The 21,924-nt window shown below is 47.0% G+C and overlaps 1 protein-coding gene across 1 annotated transcript in view; it reads left to right on the top strand.

The window, feature by feature from the left end:
- KCNN4 (potassium calcium-activated channel subfamily N member 4) overlaps positions 1–21,924 on the top strand; it is a 121,951-nt gene that overhangs the window by 83,186 nt on the left and 16,841 nt on the right. Inside the window, exons 5-6 of the mRNA XM_029576063.1 lie at positions 5,850–5,960; positions 6,866–6,984. Coding sequence (XP_029431923.1) covers positions 5,850–5,960; positions 6,866–6,984 — 230 coding nt within the window. The remainder of the gene's footprint in view (positions 1–5,849; positions 5,961–6,865; positions 6,985–21,924) is intronic.

Raw genomic sequence — 21,924 nt, 5'->3', positions numbered from 1 at the left:
TCACGCGCAAAGGTGCAGATGCACGAAGTTGGCCATCTACTGCCGTACAGGCCTTCCAGGATCTTAAAGAGGCCTTCCTCCAGGACACCTGCCTTCGACACCCAGACCCCCTACGTCCGTTCATTGTGGAGGTGGATGCCTCCAACGTAGCCGTGGGGGCCGTCCTGTCCCAGGTCTCCAAAGACGGGAAAACCCGGCCATGCTCCTACTTCTCCCGGAAGTTCTCGCCTGCCGAGAGGAACTACGGCATCGGGGACAAGGAGCTACTGGCCATTAAACTGGCCTTTGAAGCATGGCGTCAGTGGCTGGAGGGGGCTCAACATCCGGTCGTGGTTTATACCGACCACAAAAACCTAGAATACTTGTCCCATGCACAGAGGCTCAATCCTCGGCAAGCACGCTGGTCCCTCTTCTTCAGCAGATTTAATTTCATTCTTCGGTACCGGCCAGCAGCCAAGAATACTAGGGCAGACGCCCTCTCACGCGTTTCGGAGATTGAGGACAGCTCCGATTCTCCTCAATATATTTTGGATCCGGCTAAGATCCAACTGGCAGCCACCGACGTAGCACCGGCAGGGAAGGTGGTAGTTCCAGTGCGAACTCGAAGACGGGTCCTAGCCTGGGCACACGATTCGGTGACGGCAGGACACCCCGGGGTTGCCCGAACTCTCCAATTACTGACGGAGTTCTATTGGTGGCCACGAGTGAAGGAGGATGTTCGCCTCTACGTACAGTCCTGTCCCACTTGTGCGCAGCAAAAGCCTCTGCCTGGTCGCCCCTGGGGGCTTCTTCAGCCACTCCCGGTACCCGCAGAACCGTGGACCCACATCTCCACGGATTTCATCGTCGAGCTGCCCCCGTCGCAAGGGAAGATGGTGGTATGGGTCATGGTTGACCGCTTTTCAAAGATGGCTCATTTTGTGCCACTAGCCAAGCTGCCTACGGCCCCTGAGTTGGCAGAACTTTTCGTCCACCATATCTTCCGCCTGCACGGTCTGCCTCAGCATATCACCTCAGACCGTGGTCCCCAGTTCACGGCAAAGTACTGGCGGGCGCTCTGCAGGAAGTTCGGGATTCAATTAGACCTGACCACGGCGTTCCACCCCCAGAGCAATGGCCAAGTGGAACGCACGAACCGAACTTTGAAAGCGTTTCTCCGCGCCTTTGTAGGGGAGCAGCAGAACAACTGGGTGTCTCTTCTCCCCTGGGCCGAGTTCTCTTACAATCGCCATCGACACTCCGCCACCTCACAATCTCCCTTCCAGTTGGTTTATGGAAAGGTTCCCAAGCCACCATTACCATTGCCAGTGTCTACCTCTTCGCCTGCGGCACAACTGACAGCTAGCCAGATTCACCAGCTCTGGCGCTCCACGCAAGAGAAGCTCCACCGCACCGCCGCCCGCTTCAAGGCTTACGCTGATAAATCTCGGCGTCCCGCTCCAGTGTTTCTGCCCGGTTCCTTGGTTTGGCTCTCTACCAAGCACATCCAGCTCAGGATCCCCTCCATGAGGCTGGCTCCTCGCTATATTGGACCCTTCCGGGTGGCCGAACGGGTTGGTGCGGTTTCCTACCGCCTACGTCTGCCATCTACACTGCGCATACATGATGTCTTCCATGTCTCCCTTCTCAAGCCGGTGGTCCTCTCCCACTTTCGACCTCTGCCTCCGGAGCCCACTCCTGCCGCTTCTGACCCTGGGGCCACATATACGGTTAAGGAGGTCTTGGACGTTCGGGTCCGCCGTCACCGCTGGGAGTACCTCCTTTCTTGGGAAGGATATGGTCCTGAGGAGAATTCGTGGGAGCCCTCTTCCCACATCCTGGACAAGGACCTTCTTCACCAGTTTCATTCCCGGCATCCGGACAAGCCCCGGCCCCCCGGAAGGGGGCGTAGGGGGAGGGGTACTGTTGCGATCCCGGGGCGGCCCCGGGATCGTTGCCTACCCGGTCGCGGCCTCGGTCTCCTCCTGCGTCCCCCAGGCCTCCGGGGACCTCCTGCGCGTCAGCCCCGACATCGGGCAGCATCGCCCGGGCCTGCAGGGCCCTCTCCTGCTCCGTTTCCGCCCCGCCGGAGCAGCCGGCGTCCTTCGGCGGCTGGCCCCGCCCCCAGACGCGCGCGTCTCAGCCTGCAATTTAAAGGGGCCAGCGCGGGAAACACTCAGGACTGCCTCCGATGACGTCAGACGCTGCAGGGCTACTTAAGCCCTGCAGCCGCTCTCCTCCAGTGCCTTGCAACGAGGTTCCCAGGTTCACTCCTGTCTCCAGTTGCTGCGTTCCTGACCCTCTTGTTTCCCTGCGCTTCCTGATCTCGGACTGGCTTACGGTGACTCTCGGCTCCCGACTCTGGACTGGATTACGACGACTCTTGGCTTCTGACCCGGCGCGGCTTACGGTGTTCCCTCTGGCTCTAGACCTTGGACTGGCTTACGACGACTCCCGGCTCTCGGACCCTGGTGTGGCTTACAGCGATCCTTTGGCTTCTGATCCCGGACTGGCAAGCGACGATTCCCTGGCACACGACTCTGGACTGGTGAGCGACTACTTCGGACTCCATCTGACTCCGCCCCCACGGGCTCTCCTAAGTCCCAGCGGCCGGGTCCCTATGGGCTCCTCCTGGGGGGACGCCGGCTTCCAGGGTGAATCTCCTAAGTCCCAGCGGCTGAACTCCTACGAGCTCCTCTCGGGGGAGGCTCGGCTTCCAGGGCGAAGATCTTCTCACCATCGCACCAGCTTCACCGTTTCGTCCTTCCTTGCCATAGCCCTTGGTCGCATAGGGCTTTCCGGGATTCCACTTCAGCCACTCAGAACTCGGTCCTTGCCGCCTTCCGATCGGGACTTCCACTGCCACCTCACTCAGCGGCTCGTCATCTGGTTCCGATCGGTCCAAGGGTCCACGAATCCAACAGTATCTAAAAGAACTGTGTTGTTCAAAATACTTATTTTATAGTAATTGTTAAATTAGCTCTCCATTATAATCAATTGTTTGTTACTCTCCTACATTACTTTTAGGAACGTTATGTTAAACTTTTTCTCTTTCTCTTAAATATCTTAAATGTTCATTGTAACTTTATTTCATTTAGTTAAATGGTTTCCCCTGGTTATACCGTAAACCAGTACGATAAGACTTGTCTTGAGCATCGGTATATTAAAAAAAAAATTAAAGTAAATAAATAAATAGCTAAGGTGGCAGAGCAACGTGACAATATCTTTTCAGGTATATCAGTGAAAGGAGGATGTGAAGAAGAGGAATTGTAAAACTGAGGACAAAATGAGAAATGTGTGGAGAATGACAAGGAAAACACAATGTTCCCTACTCCCATAAGAGCAGCATCCTTTTGTGAAGAAAATATAGTTTGAATTCATCAAAAAATATTTTACTAATTTGCCTCCTCCTTCTCAACTGAAAGAAGTGTCTTCCATTTTGGCCTTGGCTCCCTAATGTAGAAACTCAGTCTTATTATTCTGTCATATCAGTGCAGACAGGAAAATAAGATTTGCTATACTGGGTCAGACCAAAGATCCATCACACCCAGGATCCTGTTTCCAACAGCGGCCAAGCCAGGTCACAAGTACTTGGCATGATCCCAAGGGGTTGAGAGATTCCAAGCTGCTTATCCCAGGGATGTGCAGTGGATTTCTGCAACTCCACCTTACTACCATTAACCAATTAGCTTACATGATTTTGACGCATGGCGATCACTACCCTTAACCAATTAGCTTACATGATTTTGATGCACAGGGATTACTACTTGGGATATGCATTCATTGGTCCATTTGTTTTATTTGTTTTGGCGGTGCACGCATATCTTGCAAATGGAAGGTAGATGCACAAAACTGATGGTATGCGCACATATAGGCAGCCACCTACATGCGTGCATACAATCAGTTTTGCATGCCCACCTTTCGTTCATGAGATACACGTGCACTGCCAAAATGAATGAAATGAATGAACCAATGAATGCCCATCCCTAATTTACTACTCTTAACCAATTATTATACATGATTTTGACGCAACTACAGTATTGCTGTTTGCTTTGATGGCAGGGGGGTGGAGAAAAAGGGAATTGGATTCAGACAATAACCAATGCTGGGCCCTGACTTTTACAGTCCAGGGTACTGATACACAGACATTATGGAAAAAGCACAGGACTGCTTATATGGCCAGTCCAAAAGCAAAGTATGTTAAAGCTGCAGCATTGGATGAATTATCAGGAAGGCTGCTCACCCTGTAGAAATGTTGCTATGGGTTTGACAACTGCTTGGTTTTGATTGTTAATATTACTACACTTGGGGGTAACTGCACAGAGCAGCAGATACTACCCCTAGCAGAGTCATGGAGGTAACCTGCATGCAGTGGCAATTACTACCATAAGAAGCTTGCTAGGCAGACTGGCTGGACCATTTGGTCTTTTTCTGCCTTCATGACTATGTTACTATGTTAGCCTATCATTAACCAGATAAGTGCCAATGAATAATTGAATAAAGATAACCGGTAACAATACATGATTCAGCACCCATTGAATATCAGTCTCATAACAACAAAGCTGATAACAGCAGAAAAAGACCGAGTGGTCCATCCAGCCTGCCCTGTTATTCCCGTCCACACTGCAAGGAATACATTCCACCTGCCAGTCACAGAGCATGACCCCTCCTTATCCAAGCCCAGTTTTTCTGTCTTCCTCCGTTCTACTCCATCCTCCCGAGTAGTTGAGCATGCAAGATCTTCTCTTCAGTCTCTCCAAAGCAGCATATAGGAAAAACATAAAACAAAATTTAGACAAACAAAATTCTAAAATATCCAGAGATCCAAACAAAACAAAAAAAAAACCCAAAGAAAAGAAAATAAGAATTTCCAAATTACTGGTTGTTTTGATAACATATGGCAAGACATTCCTTAGGGAGGGGTCCATGCCTAAAAAAGCTCTATGCATTTCTCCACACCCAGCAGCCCTTCCCCCTTCTAAGGCCTGGATTTATGAGAGAGAGAGAGAACCTAGCCATAATGCCCTCACACTAGATAGGTATTTTTATCTCTATGGGAGGCCCACCTAGTACCTCAAGATGAGGTTTAGGTATTAGGGTAGGGGTTAGGGGCCACTTTGACATTGAAAGTGAGACGTACGAACAGACAGTGCTCTCTTGTGAAGATTTTATGACCTTCGGAGTGAGGAAACTCACTCAAAAATGAGATTTGTGCAATTTTCTCTTAACCTAGCTTGATGTTACCCAGGTAGAGATAAATGACCCTGTCAGTAACATTTCAAAGGTGAGTGAAGTGGTGGAGTCCAGATATTTGATCCAGTTCAGAAGGGAGTATGAGTAAGAGAGATTTGGAAGGCAAAACTCTGTCTGCATCTGGAATTCCTCATTTTGAAGTTTCAGAAAACAACTAGCAGGATATCTTTATTGTTCTGTGTTTTTACATTTAAAAGAGGACATACCATAAGGTACATTATTGTAGGTTGGCATGTAGAACTGTAATATGCAATGATATTTTACAAAGATGATGAATAATGTATTGTGAGTCTTCATAAAGACTACTTTCACAACAAACAAGAGTCTAACATTAGGGTCAAGAAGCAGCCATAGTAGGAGCCTCAACCTGCTCACCCTGTGGCCTCTCTTCCTGCTTCAGAGATAAGCATCTTATCCTTTTCATCTATCTTACCCAATCCTCAGGAGTCGGGTTGGGAATCCCACTTCTCTCACCATCTGTGACAAGGTTTGATGCCCACTGATACACATACCCAATGCTGTGACTTCATTTTCCCAACCTGGGAATTGAGCATTGTAGGTAGCTTAGGAGTAGATAGATGGACTCTACTCATTTTTCTCTGGTGCTTTTATTCCAGGGTGTTGGATGCACAGCGTTACTGGTGGCGGTGGCTGCACAGAAGTTAGAATTCACTAAGGCTGAGAAGCATGTGCATAACTTCATGCTGGACATAAAGTACTTGAAGCAGGTAAGGATAACAGTGCTAGCAAGAGCTGATATCAGGAGCTGGCATAGAGCATGTGCCAGGAAGCTAGAATGGCCCAGTGCCAAGGACTTGCAACAGAGGACCCACATAGATGTGTTGGCTAACATTTTAGGGTTTGTGATGGAAGTCCCTCAACCTGGCAATGAGCACAAAGACTGAGGAAGCACCTGAGGGCTTTGCTACAGCTCCTGATTCTCCTTTCGCTGCTAGAAGATATTCTTCCTTCCTCCCAGCCTGAGCCGTGCCCTCAGTGCAGGATTCCCTGCCAGGGAAGAATTGCTCATAGCTCTGACTGTGTCTGTCCTATTCTCAGGAAAAACCCTGCTTCCTTCACCCAAACTAGCAGCTATAAATATAACATTGAGCAATAATCGAAAAGGGATAATAAAAGCCTTCCAGTTCCAGAAGGAACCAGTCCTGTGCCTCTGACTCTTTGTGTTTTAATTTTATCCAAATGAAAAATGATAAAGGCATCTCTGGGCCAGATGGCACACTTGGGCTTCTCCTTTCAAAGATCTGGCACCGGGGAAAGAATTTGTTAGTCATCATGGTTCTGGGCATGATATAATTCATTTGGGCTACCACAGTCCCTACCCCCCAACAGCTGTTTATAATCTAAGTTTGGGTAGCAGAGAAGTCAAGTGATGCAGCTTCCGACTGCTTATAGTGAGTGGGGTGTTGAATCAGGGTATCCAGGTCCACAGCTTTGTATTTAATCTCTCTATGTGAACAGTTGATGATTGGAAATAAGCTCAAGTCTTTTTGACTTTGGTGTTTCAGAATTCTGTTGCCACAGGTTTTGTGCACGGAAGGACAAGGGAGATGAATTATGGGGCAGGAAGTGATTGAAAGGAGCACAGGACTTAAGTGATTGGTTTTCTTTGCAGATTAAATGTGCTGCAGCCAATGTCCTAGGAGAGGCATGGCTGCTGCACAAATACAAGAAGAGACGGGACAGTATGCAGATCCGGCAACATCAGCGGAACCTGCTGGGGGCCATTCATATGTGAGTACAACAGCACATTGGGAGGCATAATGGCTCAGAGAGAAGAGTGCCTCTTAACACCATGCTGGGGCATTTGGTCAATATTGGCTCAGAGGGAAGCGTGCTCCCTACAGCATGCTGGGGCATTGGGCCAGTAATGACTCAGAGGGAAGAGTGGCCCCTAACACCATGCTGGGGCATTGGGCCAGTACTGACTCAGAGGGAAGAGTGGCCCCCTAACACCATGCTCATTGCCCTTCTTGCTTTTCCCGGAGCTGGGGACACAGCTCCATGAGGGTCACTCTTTACTTCCCCCCCCCACCCCGCCCCATTGCTATAGTTGTGTCTACTTGTCCCTGCATTGTTTTGTTTTTCACCTTTCCCCACAACATCAGTGATACACTTTGGGACTGCTTCCTCGCCTCTCACCACTACGGTGGCGGGAAATTCTGCAATGGCTTTCTCTCACACCAACTCTTTCTCTTTGCTGCAGAAGGCAACAAGTAGACCTCCCAGTGCTACCTCACCACAACTGAAGACTTCTCATTGATTTCTGCCGACAGCCCTCCCTTATGTTGGGGCTGCGGCAAAAAATAACTCTCTCCCATTCATCCTGCATCAGGCTTTTCTGCCCACCCCATCCAATACTACCAGGTAGCCTTGTCTTGAGCTCTCCTGGCCACCAATGTAAAAAAATTTGTATATATTTAGAGGCAGCATCGGAGAAGAGAGATAGTGGGAGTGTGTTACAGAGCATGTGTGTGTGTATGTGTCAGTGGGTGCAAGGGAGCGTGTGTGCATGTGTATGTGTCAGTGGGTACAATGGAGAGTGATTTCATGTATGTGTGCATATGTGTGAGCGGGTGCAAGGGATGCTATGAAAGCTAATTTTAGAAACATGATGGCAGAAAAAGACTGCATGGCCCACCCAGCCTGGCCAACCACCCAATTGATTTAGTTTTAAAATTCCCATCACTCCTTCAGATATCCCCTGTATTTATCCCATGCTTTCTTGAATTCAGATGCTGTTTTTGTCCCCACCACTTCCACTGGGAGGCTGTTCCACGCATCCACCACTCTTTCTGTAAAGAAATATGTCCTAAGATTATTCCTGAATCTACCCCCTTTCACCCCATCACATGACCCATTGTTCTAGAGCCTCCTTTCCTCCTATCATGGAAACCTTTGAGATTTGAATGACTTTCATATCTCCCCTGTTTTGCAGTGGTTCTCAATCTTTTTTTTTTTGTTGGGACATACCTGGCAGATAATACTTACAGGTGTGACACACTGAACACTTGACCATCTCGGGGCTAAATGTAAACACATACTTTGCATCCACAGGAACCCGCCCCTCGTCCCCATACAATGGATGCAGAGCAGAACTAGGATATGTCAAATACAACTCGCTATATACAAAAGATATTCTGATTCTAGCACTGTCTCAGGAATAGAAACACATACTCCATTACTACCAGGCGCATTGTAAAATACAAAACCTGCAAAAAAAAAACCCTCAGCACATGTGTAGCAAACCTTCCATACCACTGCAACACAAATTCCAAGAACTCAAACAGCAATAGCAGCAGTACAGCACCAATGCATGTCCTATTCAGAATTAGAAAACGCAACAAAGAAGATTGATACAAATTTTATTTATTTAAATACTTTATATACCGTCATTCCATGTGAGAATCACTAGTTCATAATGGTGAACAGTGTAAATTAGAATTACAGTGTGGATAGTCATTCATAGAAATGGAAGTAATACAATGGTAGATTTCTAACATAAGAACAGATCTGGATTAAAGGGAGGGGATATTGTGTAAGAAAATAATAAGATTATCTGAGTCATGGGGAACTGGGTGATTCAGTCAAGCAGAAGGCATTTTTAAATAGCCAAGTTTTTTTGAATTTCTTTTTATCTGTTAATGTTCAAATCCCTACCTACTAGTAAAATACCTCACCTCAATCACACATACAGATCCAGCCTTCACCAAATACAGAATAAAAGACCACAAATTACAAATGTGGAGACAAAAACTGGAAAGGAAACCTCAAAAAGCCACTCAGCATGCAGTGCAAAACTGGAGAGCTAGAAACAGAAATACAAATCCTCTTACACTAAGGGGCAGATTTTAATACGTGTGCGCGCGCTTCCTGGCACACACACATGGACGCACCGATTTTATAATCTGCGTGTGCATGTGGCACGTGCCGGGGGGGGGACGGGACTTTTACAAACTCCTTGTGGCAACGCAATCCGGGCTTCCCCAGTTCCCTCCCAGTCCATTCCAATTAAGGAGCGGACTGGGAGGGAACTTCATTAACACCCTGCCTAACCTTCCTTACCTTTCCCTTCTCCTCCCCACCCCCTAAACCTATCCTTCCTGGCCGGAATTTTTTTATTTTATTACTTGCTGTTCTTTCGGAGCAGAAGTAATTTATGCGCATTGGCCGGCTGCTAGTGCGCGTTTCCTTGGGACAGCGGCTAATGGCTGCTGTCCCGGCCGGCCTCTGTCCCGCCCCCTTTTCAGGGCCCGGCACTTATTCGCGTACCAGGGTTTACACACGTTTGAAAATTCGCCGGTGTGCATAAGGCACGGCCTCGCCCGGAAACCCAAGGATTTACGCGCGCAAGGGTTTTAAAATCTACCCTTATGCAAAGATAGAATAAATGCACATTCCCCAAACTGACATATTATGGCTCTTGCACCCCATCACTCCCCTTCCATGCCTCCATCATCCTTCACTTTTCCCAATTACTCCCTTTCAATCATCTGCTCACACTCTGCTCACACTCACATCTGCCCAGCATTCCTGACCCCCACATCCTCTTCCCTATGCTCCCTCTCTTCCCTACTTGACTCTCCCTACCCCCTTCATTCCCTTCTCCCTGCCTACCCAGCTACCCCCGCCCCTACACTCCCTCTCCGTTCTACCTTCATCTTCCCAGCCTCCCAAACCTCCTTTCCCCCCACCCTCCACAGGGTGAAGAGATCATCAGCAGCATCACTCCCAGACTCAGCAGGGGAAGATAAAGTTTGCGTCCCATCAAGTCCAGAACAGCAGGACCTGGCAATGTCTCGCTCTGATCTGGGTGAAGGAGGAAACAGCCTCCCACTGGGCCAGAAAGAGGAGAAGGCCCAATGTAAGGGAAGTCAACCATCTCCCACCCGGGCTGATAAGGAGGCAGCCATCTGCTGGCCCTGCGACACACCTCTCAGGACCTCATGACACACCAGTGTGTCCCAACACTCCTGTTGAGAACCATCGTTCTAAGGAATACAAGTTTAGATCTTTAAGGCTTTAGATCGAAGACCACTGACCATTTTAGCAGCCATCTCCAACAGGTTTATATCCTTTTAAAGATGCAGTCTCCAGAACTGTCACCTCCCTTTTCCTGCTGACCATTCTTCTCCCTAAGCAGCCAAGCATCTTTCTGGCTTTTGCAGTTCGATATCTACCTGTTTGGCCACTTTAAAATCATCCGGTACAATCACTCCCAGATCCCTCTCTTCTTTAATGCTTAGAAGAATTTTACCTCCTTTTCCTTGGCTTTTTGCATCATAACAGGCTGGTGCCGGAAGCTGAGAGATAAAACACTGTGTGCTTGATTTCAATGCATGGTTTTAATGCTCACATTAAAATATTTTGTAACTCCTGATGCAGTAAGCAAATGCTATGCAAATACATCAAGAGTTAAAATAAGCAGGGTGCCTGTAACTCGGGAAGCGTGGAATGGTGGGGGGCATCCCTGACAAGCAGATGCACTCCACGTAAGTGGCAGCAGCCACCGCCGCCACTTAGCCGGATAAATAGGAAAATTAGTTTTTACCTGCTAATTTTTGTTCCTGGAATTACACGGATCAGTCCAGACTCCAGGGATAATGCCTCTCTTCCAGCAGATGGAGACAGAGAAAGTTTCACTGACACTGCCAATAACCCGGATTGCCACCTGCAGTCCCTCCGTATTGACCTATACCCAAGCCAAGATAAACATATGCAAACTTAATGCCAATAACATTTCCCCAAATGAGCGAGGGAAAACGAGGATAAAACCTTTCCCAACAAACTGATCACTCTATAACTCTATAACAGGAGAACCAGCTTGAACCGTAAGCAGCTCTTCAGAAATACAAGCGGACTCTCACCCACATCAATGTGGGACTCCGGACTGATCCATGGTACTACAGGAATGAAAATTAGCAGGTAAGAACCAGTTTTCCTTTCCTGTTCATACCCAGAATAGTCCAGATTCCTGGAATGTATCCAAGCATCCCTAATTAGGGTGGGACTGTGAGAGTCCCGCTCGAAGAACACTCTTACCAAAGCCCATGGACTCTGATAATGTTTGACGAAAGTGTGCAACAACTTCCAAATAGCCGCCTGACAAAACTCTTGCAGGGACATCAGCTGGCACTCAGCCCATGATGTCGCCTGAGACCAAACTAAATGAGCTCTCAATCCCTCCGGGACTGGACGCCCCTTACAGAAATAAGTGGAGCTTATTGCCTCTTTCAACTACCTTGCAATTGTGGACTTTGACGCCTTCTTCCCTTTGTTGGGGCCACGCCATAGCACAAAGAGATGATCAGACAATCTGAAATCATTGGTGACCTTGAGATAATGCAACAAAGTCTGTCTGACATCCAAACACTGCAACTCCTTAGCGTGCAGAGACAACGTGTCTAGATTCGGAAAAGCAGGTAGCTCCATGGACTGGTTCAAATGAAAAGACAACCCCACTTACGGAAGAAAAGAAGGCACTGTCCTGAAGGAAATCCCGGAGTTCGAGATCTTCAAAAATGTTTCTCTGCACAATAATGCTTGCAGTTCTGAAATCCTTCAAGTGGACCAATGACTACCAGAAACACTACTTTCAAAGTAAGATCCTTTAACGTAGACATTTTTAAAGGTTCAGAATGAGCTACACACCCATCTAAGGACCAAATTCAAATTCCACAAGGGGCAGGTTTTCCGTACCGGAGGTTGCAAATGCTTAGCACCTCGAAGAAAATGAACCACATCCAGATGGGCTGCAAATGACAGACCAGACACCCGACCTCGCAGCCACCCAAGGCCACAACCTGAACCCTCAGCTAGTTAAAAGCCGAGCCTTTAACAAGACTCTTCTGCAGAAAATCCAGGATGTGAGGAATCGATACTTGAGTCGAGACTATTCCTCAAGCCGAACACCAGGATTCGAAGGCTTTCCACATCCTCACATATGACAATGAAGTGGAAGTCTTCCTAGCCTGCAACAAAGTAGAAATTACATTCTCCAGATAACCCTTTTCTCTCAAACGCTTCCTTTCAAAAGCCAGGCCGCGAGACAAAAGTGATCTGCCCAATCTGCAAATATTGGACCCTGATGTAGTAGGTTCAGCAAATGGGCTAGCTTCAGCAGACCATCCACCATCATGTTGACCAGATCCGCAAACCACGGGCGCCTTGGCCAATCTGGCACCACCAAAATCAGTTTCCCGGAGTGATTTTCTATGCAATGAACCAGTTTGCCTACCAAAAGCCACAGAGGAAAGACACAGAGTAGAATTCCCTGGGGCCAAGTCAGTGCCAGAGCATCCACACCTTCCGCTCCGAGCTCTCTTCTGCGACTGAAGAACCAGGGTGCCTTGGCCATCAAGTCCAGGCAGGAAACACCCCACCTGCGACTTATCAGAGCCATCGCCTCTTCTGACAGCTCCCATTCCCCAGGATCCAGTTTCTGATGACTGAGAAAGTCCGCTTGTACATTAAATATTCCAGTAATGTGAGATGCCGCCAACATAGCTAGATTCTGCTCAGCCCAGAGAAACAAATCCTGCACCTCCTGGGCCACTGCCTGACTCTTGGTCCCCCTTGATGGTTGGCATAAGCCGCTGTGGTTACATTGTCCAATAAGATGTGCACCACACAGCCGCTCAACAGAGCAGAAATGCACTGCCCTCGTCTCCAAACAGTTGATAGACCAGGACTTCTCTACCTGCCCCTGAGCCAACTGATTCTGGCATACGGCTCCCCAACTGGTGAGACTGGCATCTATGGTAACCACCAACCAGTCTGGCACTTCCAGGTCCACTCCACACCTCAAATGTTCTTGACCAAGCCACCAGGAAAGACTGGACCTGGCGGGCTCCTCAACTGAAAGAAGAAGATGAAACTCCTCCGACAAAGGATTCCAATGGGAGAGAAGCGACTGCTGCAGGGGCCTCATATGTGCAAAGGCCCAAGGCACCAGCTCTAAGTCGAGGTCATAGAGCCCAGGACTTGTAGATAATCTCAGACCCTGGGCATCCTCACTTCCAATTATCTGTGCACCTGCATCTGCAGCTTGATTATATGATCCTCCATGAGGAAAACCTTCCCCGCCTTGGTATCAAAACGCGCTACCAAGAATTCCAGAACCTGAGTAGGGGTGAGGTGACTCTTAGCCAGATTCACCACCATCCCAGTAACCTCAATTGTTGCAAATCAAGATCCACTGCCTGAACACACAGGGCTTCTGACTTTGCCCGAATGAGCCAGTCGTCCAGATATGGATGAACCAGGATGCCCCTTTTTCTGAGCACTGCAGCCACAACCACCATCACCTTGATGAATGTCCGCAGTGCCGTTGCCAAACCAAACAGAAGGGTGCAAAATTGGAAATGTTTCCCGATGATCATGAAGTGCAAAAACCTCTGATGCCTTGGACGAATTGGAATATGCAGATAAGCTTCTGTCAAGTCCAGAGATGCCAGGAACTCTCCCTTGTGCACTGCTGCAATCACCGACCACAGTGTTTCCATTCGAAACCGAAGAACATTGAGAGCGACATTTACCTTCTTTAAATCTAAAATTGGACGGTATGAACTGTCCTTTTTCGGGACCACGAAGTATATTGAATACCTGCCCGTCCTTTGTTCCCCCACCGGGACAGAAACCATGGCTCCCAAATGCTTGTAAACATTCCATGCTACCTTGAACTACCTCTCTCTTTTCAACTGGGGCACAAGGAGACACAATGAACAAGTCCTGTAATGGATGAGAGAATTCTAACAAGTAACTATCTTTTATCACGCTGAGGACCCACCAGTCTGATTTGATCATGGTCCACTCCTCGTAAAACAGAGTCAAATGGAGGAATCGAGGAGTGAACCAGCCTCACTTCATTGGGTGGACTTGACTCTGCCAGAGCCCTAGCCGAGACCCTCTCTGGACCTTCTACTCCCACGAAAAGGCTGGTTCCAGGACTGCTGCCTCCCAGAGCCTTGCCTCTGAGTTCCCACTGGTGGCTTACTTGGCCAAAACTGCTGGTTTGATCGAAATTGGGCTCGCCCCGCAAAGGAACCTTTACCACCTTTGGGCTTGTCTTGGGCATTGTCTCACCGAGATGCTTCACGGGCTCCTCCAAGTCTTCCCCAAACAGAAGCTTCCCCTTGAAAGGTAAGCCTCCCAAACAAGACTTGGACCACACATCCGCTGACCAATTCCTTAACCAAAGGAATCTTCTGGCCGAAACCACAGACATCATAATTCTTGAGGAAATCTGGATGAGGTCATACAAAGCATCTGCTACATTCTCAGCTGCTGCCTCTAGACAGTCTGCCTGTTTAGCTTTGGGTGAAGACAGAGATATTGTAGCCTGAAACTGCTGCATCCAGCGCAAACTAGCCCTCTGCATGAAACTACTGCATACTGCTGCTCGAATGCCAAGCGCAGACACCTGAAAATCTTCTTAAGATGAATCTCCAACTTCCTGTCCTGAATGTCCTTCAGCACCACTGAACCAGGTACAGGAATAGTAGTCTTCTTTGTGACCGCAGACACTGAAGCGTCAACTTAGGGATTGCCAACAATTCCAAGGTATCTTCCGGTAACGGATACAACTTTGCCATTGCACGACCGACTTTCAAGCCCGTCTCCGGAATGACCCACTCCCTGACCACAAGCTTTTTCATGGACTTGTGAAAAGAGAAGGCTTTTGCCTGACCCTCAGGCCATCCATGACTGGGTCCATTCCCTCCTGATCAGACTCCTCTTGAGGGACTTTAATCCCTAGATCTCTGAGAACTTGTGGAATCAAAGGCCACAACACCTCCTTTCAGAACAATCACACTACCTTCAGGTCGTCTCCCTCTGCCACCGGCATCTGGTCCAACCCACCATCTGGATCTGGACTATCCGGATCAACACCTGGGACCACCAGATCATTGTCTGCCCCCATAGGGTCCGGAAAGGTTACACCCTGAGGAGCCCCTTCCGAATCATCAGAGTCAGCACCTGGATTGGAGGACGCTGTCCTCATCCTGAGGATCCTAGGCGTTTTGCGTGGCACCAGCCCCTCAGACCCGTCGGTTGCTGATTGGCAGGCTTCTGAGAGCAACCCAACTTCCTGCCAGCTGCATTGCGCACCAAATTTATTATTTATTTAAACATGTTTATATACCGCTTTTACAAACAAAGTTTAGTCAAAACGGTGTACAATATATCATTCAAAACTCAAAATATAAAATAAAGCTTAATTAAAAATTACACAAAATATAAAAATATAAATGAACAAACTTAAAACAAAATTATAATTATTAAAAAATAAATAATAATAATACGAATAAGGTGCCATATGATTAATGCATGGAGAGTGTCTGATTGATTATTTATTTATTGGGTGTAATTTTGAATGCAATTTGAAAGAACGCCTTGTGCATCAAAAGAACAAATTCAGACGTGAACAGGGTGAGATCCTCAGGAGGCATGATCAGAAGGATCCCTCTCCTCATCCAAATCGGGTTGCCTCTGATCAAAAAAGCCTTGCCCCACCGGGGACAATGGAGGAGGGAGGTCATCACAATCCCGATTTGCCCCTGAGCGGCCCTCAGCCTCAGACAAAATGGCTGACTTTCCCACGCTCAGCTGACCGACTTTGCCTGCCAGACTGCTGCGGGCTCCGATGGCCCCGACCCACCCTTTCTACCAGAGAGGCAATGGGAGCACAGTCCGTTACAAGAGAGACGTGCTCGTGCATCCCTGTATGAGTGACAAGTACTGCCGCGCGGCATCGCTGCTGCAACAAGGCACGCCAACTTTGATCAAGTCTGACCACACAGATAAAGAGAACGATCTATGCCAGACAGTCCACCTGGTTGCTAAACAGGTCTGCCACCCACACTCCCACCTCAGCAGAGCAGCCCCAACTCTCCACACAGTCTCCCGGCTGTGGAAGCCTCCAAAAGATTCTGCTAAAGAAGCTCTTTTTTTTTTTTTTTTACTTTACTAATGCCCAGGAGAGAAGAAACCTGTGCACACGCTAGAGTGATTTCTCTTGGTGGAAGTGTATATTGCATTGAGCTAAGTATTTCTGCTTATTGCTTAGAAGTTGTGTAGAAAGCTTCTGTTCTTAATTCCTGTCTGTGTTTTAATTTTATTTATAGTGTGTGTTTCAGTTCTTGATAGTAAGATATTATTCTAGTAAGTTAATTTTGCTGTTTGCTGCATAAGTTGAAAAAACAACCCCCCCTCCCCCAAACAAAATCGCTCTCCAGCTTGTAAACTGTTTAAGTCTCTCTGTTTTGGAATTAGCTGGCACAAATAAGCTGTTCAAACTAAAAATTGGGGCATAAAGACTGTTTTTTAAAACAATTGACTAAAAAGCAAGGAGCCGTCCAGAAGTGACGTAATCTAACTGAATTGGGTGTGACTCAGACCTTGAGGAAGGTAATCAGCAGGAGAGCCATTGTGGTCCTGTGCACACGCTAGAGTGATTTCTCTTGGTGGAAGTGTATATTGCATTGAGCTAAGTATTTCTGCTTATTGCTTAGAAGTTGTGTAGAAAGCTTCTGTTCTTAATTCCTGTCTGTGTTTTAATTTTATTTATAGTGTGTGTTTCAGTTCTTGATAGTAAGATATTATTCTAGTAAGTTAATTTTGCTGTTTGCTGCATAAGTTGAAAAAACAAAAAAAAACCCCACCCCTCCCCCCAAACAAAATCGCTCTCCAGCTTGTAAACTGTTTAAGTCTCTCTGTTTTGGAATTAGCTGGCACAAATAAGCTGTTCAAACTAAAAATTGGGGCATAAAGACTGTTTTTTAAAACAATTGACCAAAAAGCAAGGAGCCGTCCAGAAGTGACGTAATCTAACTGAATTGGGTGTGACTCAGACCTTGAGGAAGGTAATCAGCAGGAGAGCCATTGTGGTCCTGTGCACACGCTAGAGTGATTTCTCTTGGTGGAAGTGTATATTGCATTGAGCTAAGTATTTCTGCTTATTGCTTAGAAGTTGTGTAGAAAGCTTCTGTTCTTAATTCCTGTCTGTGTTTTAATTTTATTTATAGTGTGTGTTTCAGTTCTTGATAGTAAGATATTATTCTAGTAAGTTAATTTTGCTGTTTGCTGCATAAGTTGAAAAAACAAAAAAAAACCCCAGGTGGGCACCCACCTCAGCAGCAGTGATCATCAAACAGTATGGTTTAATATCACTAAAAGAATAGGGAAAAGAACCACAAAGACCCGAGTTTTACAGTTCAAAAACACAGACTTTGAGGAAATGGGGAAGTACCTGGAGGAAGAACTTAAAGGATGGGAGAACGAGAGAGATGTGGATCAGCAGTGGACCAATCTAAAAGGAGCAATCACCAAGGCAACTGCTCTATATGTTAGAAATGTAAAGAAAAGCAAAAGAAAATTGAAACCTATCTGGTTCTCAAAGGAGGTGGCTGACAAAATTAAAGCTAAAAGAACAGCATTCAAGACATATAAAAGATCCCAAAGGGAGGAACACAAAGTAGAATATTTGTATCAACTGAGGGAGACAAAGAAATTAATCAAGTTGGCAAAAAGTCAAGCGGAAGAGAGGATTGCCAAGGAGATAAAAAATGGTGACAAAACATTTTTCAGATACATCAGCGAAAAGAGAAAGGTCCAAAGTGGTATAGTGAAATTGAAAGGTGGTAATGATCAATGTGTGGAGGGAGACGAAGAAATGGCAGAAATATTAAACGAATACTTCAGCTCTGTGTTCACTAAAGAAGACCCTGGAGAAGGACCATCTCTACACAACAAGAAACTGGAGGGAAGTGGAATAGATGAAAATCCTTTTACAGTAGAAAATGTGTGGGAAGAGCTAAAGAACCTGAAAGTGGACAAAGCCATGGGGCCTGATGGGATTCATCCAAGGATATTGAGGGAGCTCAGAGATGTTCTGGCAGCTCCGCTGTGTGACCTGTTCAATAGATCCCTAGAAACGGGAGTGGTGCCGAGTGATTGGAGAAGAGCGGTGGTGGTCCCGCTTCACAAGAGTGGGAACAGGGAGGAGGCTGGCAACTACAGACCGGTCAGCCTCACTTCGGTGGTGGGAAAAGTAATGGAGTCACTGCTGAAAGAGAGAATAGTGAACTATCTACAGTCCGGAGAATTGATGGACCAGAGGCAACATGGATTCACCAGGGGAAGATCCTGTCAGACAAATCTGATTGACTTTTTTGACTGGGTAACCAAGGAATTAGATCGAGGAAGAGCGCTCGATATCATATACTTGGATTTCAGCAAAGCTTTGACACGGTTCCGCACAGGAGACTGGTGAATAAAACGAGAAGCTTAGGAGTGAGTGCCGAGGTGGTGACCTGGATTGCAAATTGGTTGACGGACAGAAGACAATGTGTGATGGTAAATGGAACCTTCTCTGAAGAGAGAGCGGTTTTAAGTGGTGTACCGCAAGGATCGGTGTTGGGACCGGTCCTGTTCAATATCTTTGTGAGCGACATTGCGGACGGGATAGAAGGCAAGGTTTGTCTTTTTGCGGATGACACTAAGATCTGCAACAGAGTGGACACGCCGGAAGGAGTGGAGAGAATGAGACGGGATCTAAGGAAACTGGAAGAGTGGTCGAAGATATGGCAGCTGAGATTCAATGCCAAGAAGTGCAAAGTCATGCATATGGGGAGTGGAAATCCGAATGAACTGTATTCGATGGGGGGGGAAAGGCTGATGTGCATGGAGCAGGAGAGGGACCTTGGGGTGATAGTGTCTAATGATATGAAGTCTGCGAAACAATGCGACAAGGCTATAGCAAAAGCCAGAAGAATGCTGGGCTGCATAGAGAGAGGAATATCGAGTAAGAAAAGGGAAGTGATTATTCCCTTGTACAGGTCCTTGGTGAGGCCTCACCTGGAGTACTGTGTTCAGTTCTGGAGACCGTATCTACAAAAAGACAAAGATAAGATGGAAGCGGTACAGAGAACGGCGACCAGGAAGGTGGAGGATCTTCATCGGATGACGTACGAGGAGAGATTGAAGAATCTAAATATGTACACCCTGGAGGAAAGGAGGAGCAGAGGCGATATGATACAGACTTTCAGATACTTGAAAGGTTTTAATGATCCAAAGACAACGACAAACCTTTTCCGTAGGAAAAAAATCAGCAGAACCAGGGGTCACGATTTGAAGCTCCAGGGAGGAAGATTCAGAACCAATGTCAGGAAGTATTTCTTCACGGAGAGGGTGGTGGATGCCTGGAATGCCCTTCCGGAGGATGTGGTGAAGACCAGAACTGTGAAGGACTTCAAAGGGGCGTGGGATAAACACTGTGGATCCATAAAGTCAAGAGGCCGCCAATGAAGAGTGGGTGACTCGCCAGAATGATGGCTACTGCCTGGAGACAATACCCTTATTCAATAAACGTACACATGCTTACTGTGACTCCAACATCGTTCTAGCTTCAACAGCAAGAGGAAATGTGGAATAAAGGATTTGCACTCACAAAGAGGGGAGTAGCTGGCTTGTTACGGCGGTTACTACCCCAAACCAAATAAGCCTGATACTTCAATTTCAATGCATATACAGCATAGTTCTCTGCTTCAACGGCAGGGGAGAAGAAAAACTGATACTACACACATCCAGCAGAGCTCTCTGCTTCAACGGCAGGGGAGAAGAAAAAAGGGTTCACACTCACAAAGCGGGGAGTAGCTGGCTTGTTGCGGCGGTTACTACCCCAAACCAAATGTGCCTGATACTTCACTTTCGATGCATATCCAGCATGGCTCTCTGCTTCAACAGCATGGGAGAAGAAAAAACTGATACTTCAAGCATATCCAGCATAGCTCCCTGCTTCAACAGCAGGGGAGAAGAAAAACAACCAATAAGGGCTGTATAACATAGTCTGGGTAAAACAAATAAGCATGGGTGTAGCTTGCTTATTGCGGCGGTTACTACCCCTACTACCCCTAACTAATCAAGCTAGATATTTCACTTGGATGCAGCTCCATCACTGCTCTCTACATTAATGGTGGGGGTGGAAGGGAAATAGAACCAAGAGCTAAGAGAAACAGATAAGTATGAGAGAAAAAATGTGTGAAGCTTGCTGGGCAGACTGGATGGGCCGTTTGGTCTTCTTCTGCCGTCATTTCTATGTTTCTATGTTTCTATGTAAACCAATACTTCCCTGACTGAGAGCTGCTGCTGAAGAGCCAGAGTTCTCCTGAGGGACTGGGGGTGGAGGAGGGAATTTTCACTACCAGCTATACCTCCCCCGGTGGCAAGTCTGAGACAGGTAAGGGTCCCCGACCCCCTGCTCGTTGCCCTCAACACCAGGAAGGATAGCCCCACCAGAGCCTCCTAAGAGGAAATTTGGAAGAATTCCTTTTAATTCATCAAGACTGCAGGGATTGCACCTCCACCATCTGCTGGAGACAGAGAAATACTGAGTGGCACTCCGGGTTATTGGCAGTGTCTGTAAAACTTTCTCTGTCTGCATCTGCTGGAAGGGAGGCATAATCCCAGGAGTCTGCACTGATCCGGGTATGAACAGGAAACTAACTTATCCAGCTAAGTGGTAGCAGCGAACCTTGCCAGATAGCCCGATAAGTCAGTACATAAGTACTGACTTATCGGGCAAAGTCGGTCAGCTGAGCGCGGGAAAGTCAGCCATTTTGTCTGAGGCTGAGGGCCGCTCAGGGGCGAATCGGGATTGTGATGACCTCCCTCCTCCATTGTCCCCGGTGGGGCAAGGCTTTTTTGATCAGAGGCAACCCGATTTGGATGAGGAGAGGGATCCTTCTGATCATGCCTCCTGAGGGTCCCACCCTGTTCACGTCTGAATTTGTTCTTTTGATGCACAAGGCGTTCTTTCAAATTGCATTCAAAATTACACCCAATAAATAATCAATCAGTCACTCTCCATGCATTAATCATATGGCACCTTATTCGTATTATTATTATTTATTTTTTAATAATTATAATTTTGTTTTAAGTTTGTTCATTTATATTTTTATATTTTGTGTAATTTTTAATTAAGCTTTATTTTATATTTTGAGTTTTGAATGATATATTGTACACCGTTTTGACTAAACTTTGTTTGTAAAAGCGGTATATAAACATGTTTAAATAAATAATAAATTTGGTGCGCAATGCAGCTGGCAGGAAGTTGGGTTGCTCTCGGAAGCCTGAGTCAGTACATAAGATCTGACTTATCGGGCTATCTGGCAAGGTTCGCTGCTACCACTTAGCTGGATAAGTTAGTTTCCTGTTCATACCCGGATCAGTGCAGACTCCTGGGATTATGCCTCCCTTCCAACAGATGCAGACAGAGAAAGTTTTACAGACACTGCCAATAACCCGGAGTGCCACTCAGTATTTCTCTGTCTTCAGCAGATGGTGGAGGTGCAATCCCTGCAGTCTTGATGAATTAAAAGGAATTCCTCCAAATTTCCTCCTAGAAGGCTCTGGTGGGGCTATCCTTCCTGGTGTTTCTGACATTTTGTTTTGCATTTTTTGCCCCTTTTTTATGGATTTTAAGTGCCAGTGCATTAGCACTGGAAACTTAATTCCATCTTTGACCTAGAAATTAAGTTTCCAGCATTAAGAAAATTCCCGCTGTCCCAACGCACCTCTCTGCATCAAGGAGTAATGTTTAATGCCCTAATTTGTATGAGATTTCCATGTGAGAGCACTAAGCATTACTCACAGTTTTCAGTGCATAATTTGTTC

The sequence above is a fragment of the Rhinatrema bivittatum genome, chromosome 14 (assembly GCF_901001135.1).
Source record: "Rhinatrema bivittatum chromosome 14, aRhiBiv1.1, whole genome shotgun sequence".
In the NCBI taxonomy this organism is placed as follows: Eukaryota; Metazoa; Chordata; class Amphibia; order Gymnophiona; family Rhinatrematidae; genus Rhinatrema; species Rhinatrema bivittatum.
Note: the sequence above shows the minus strand (reverse complement) of the source record. Positions and strands in the feature narration are given on the sequence as shown.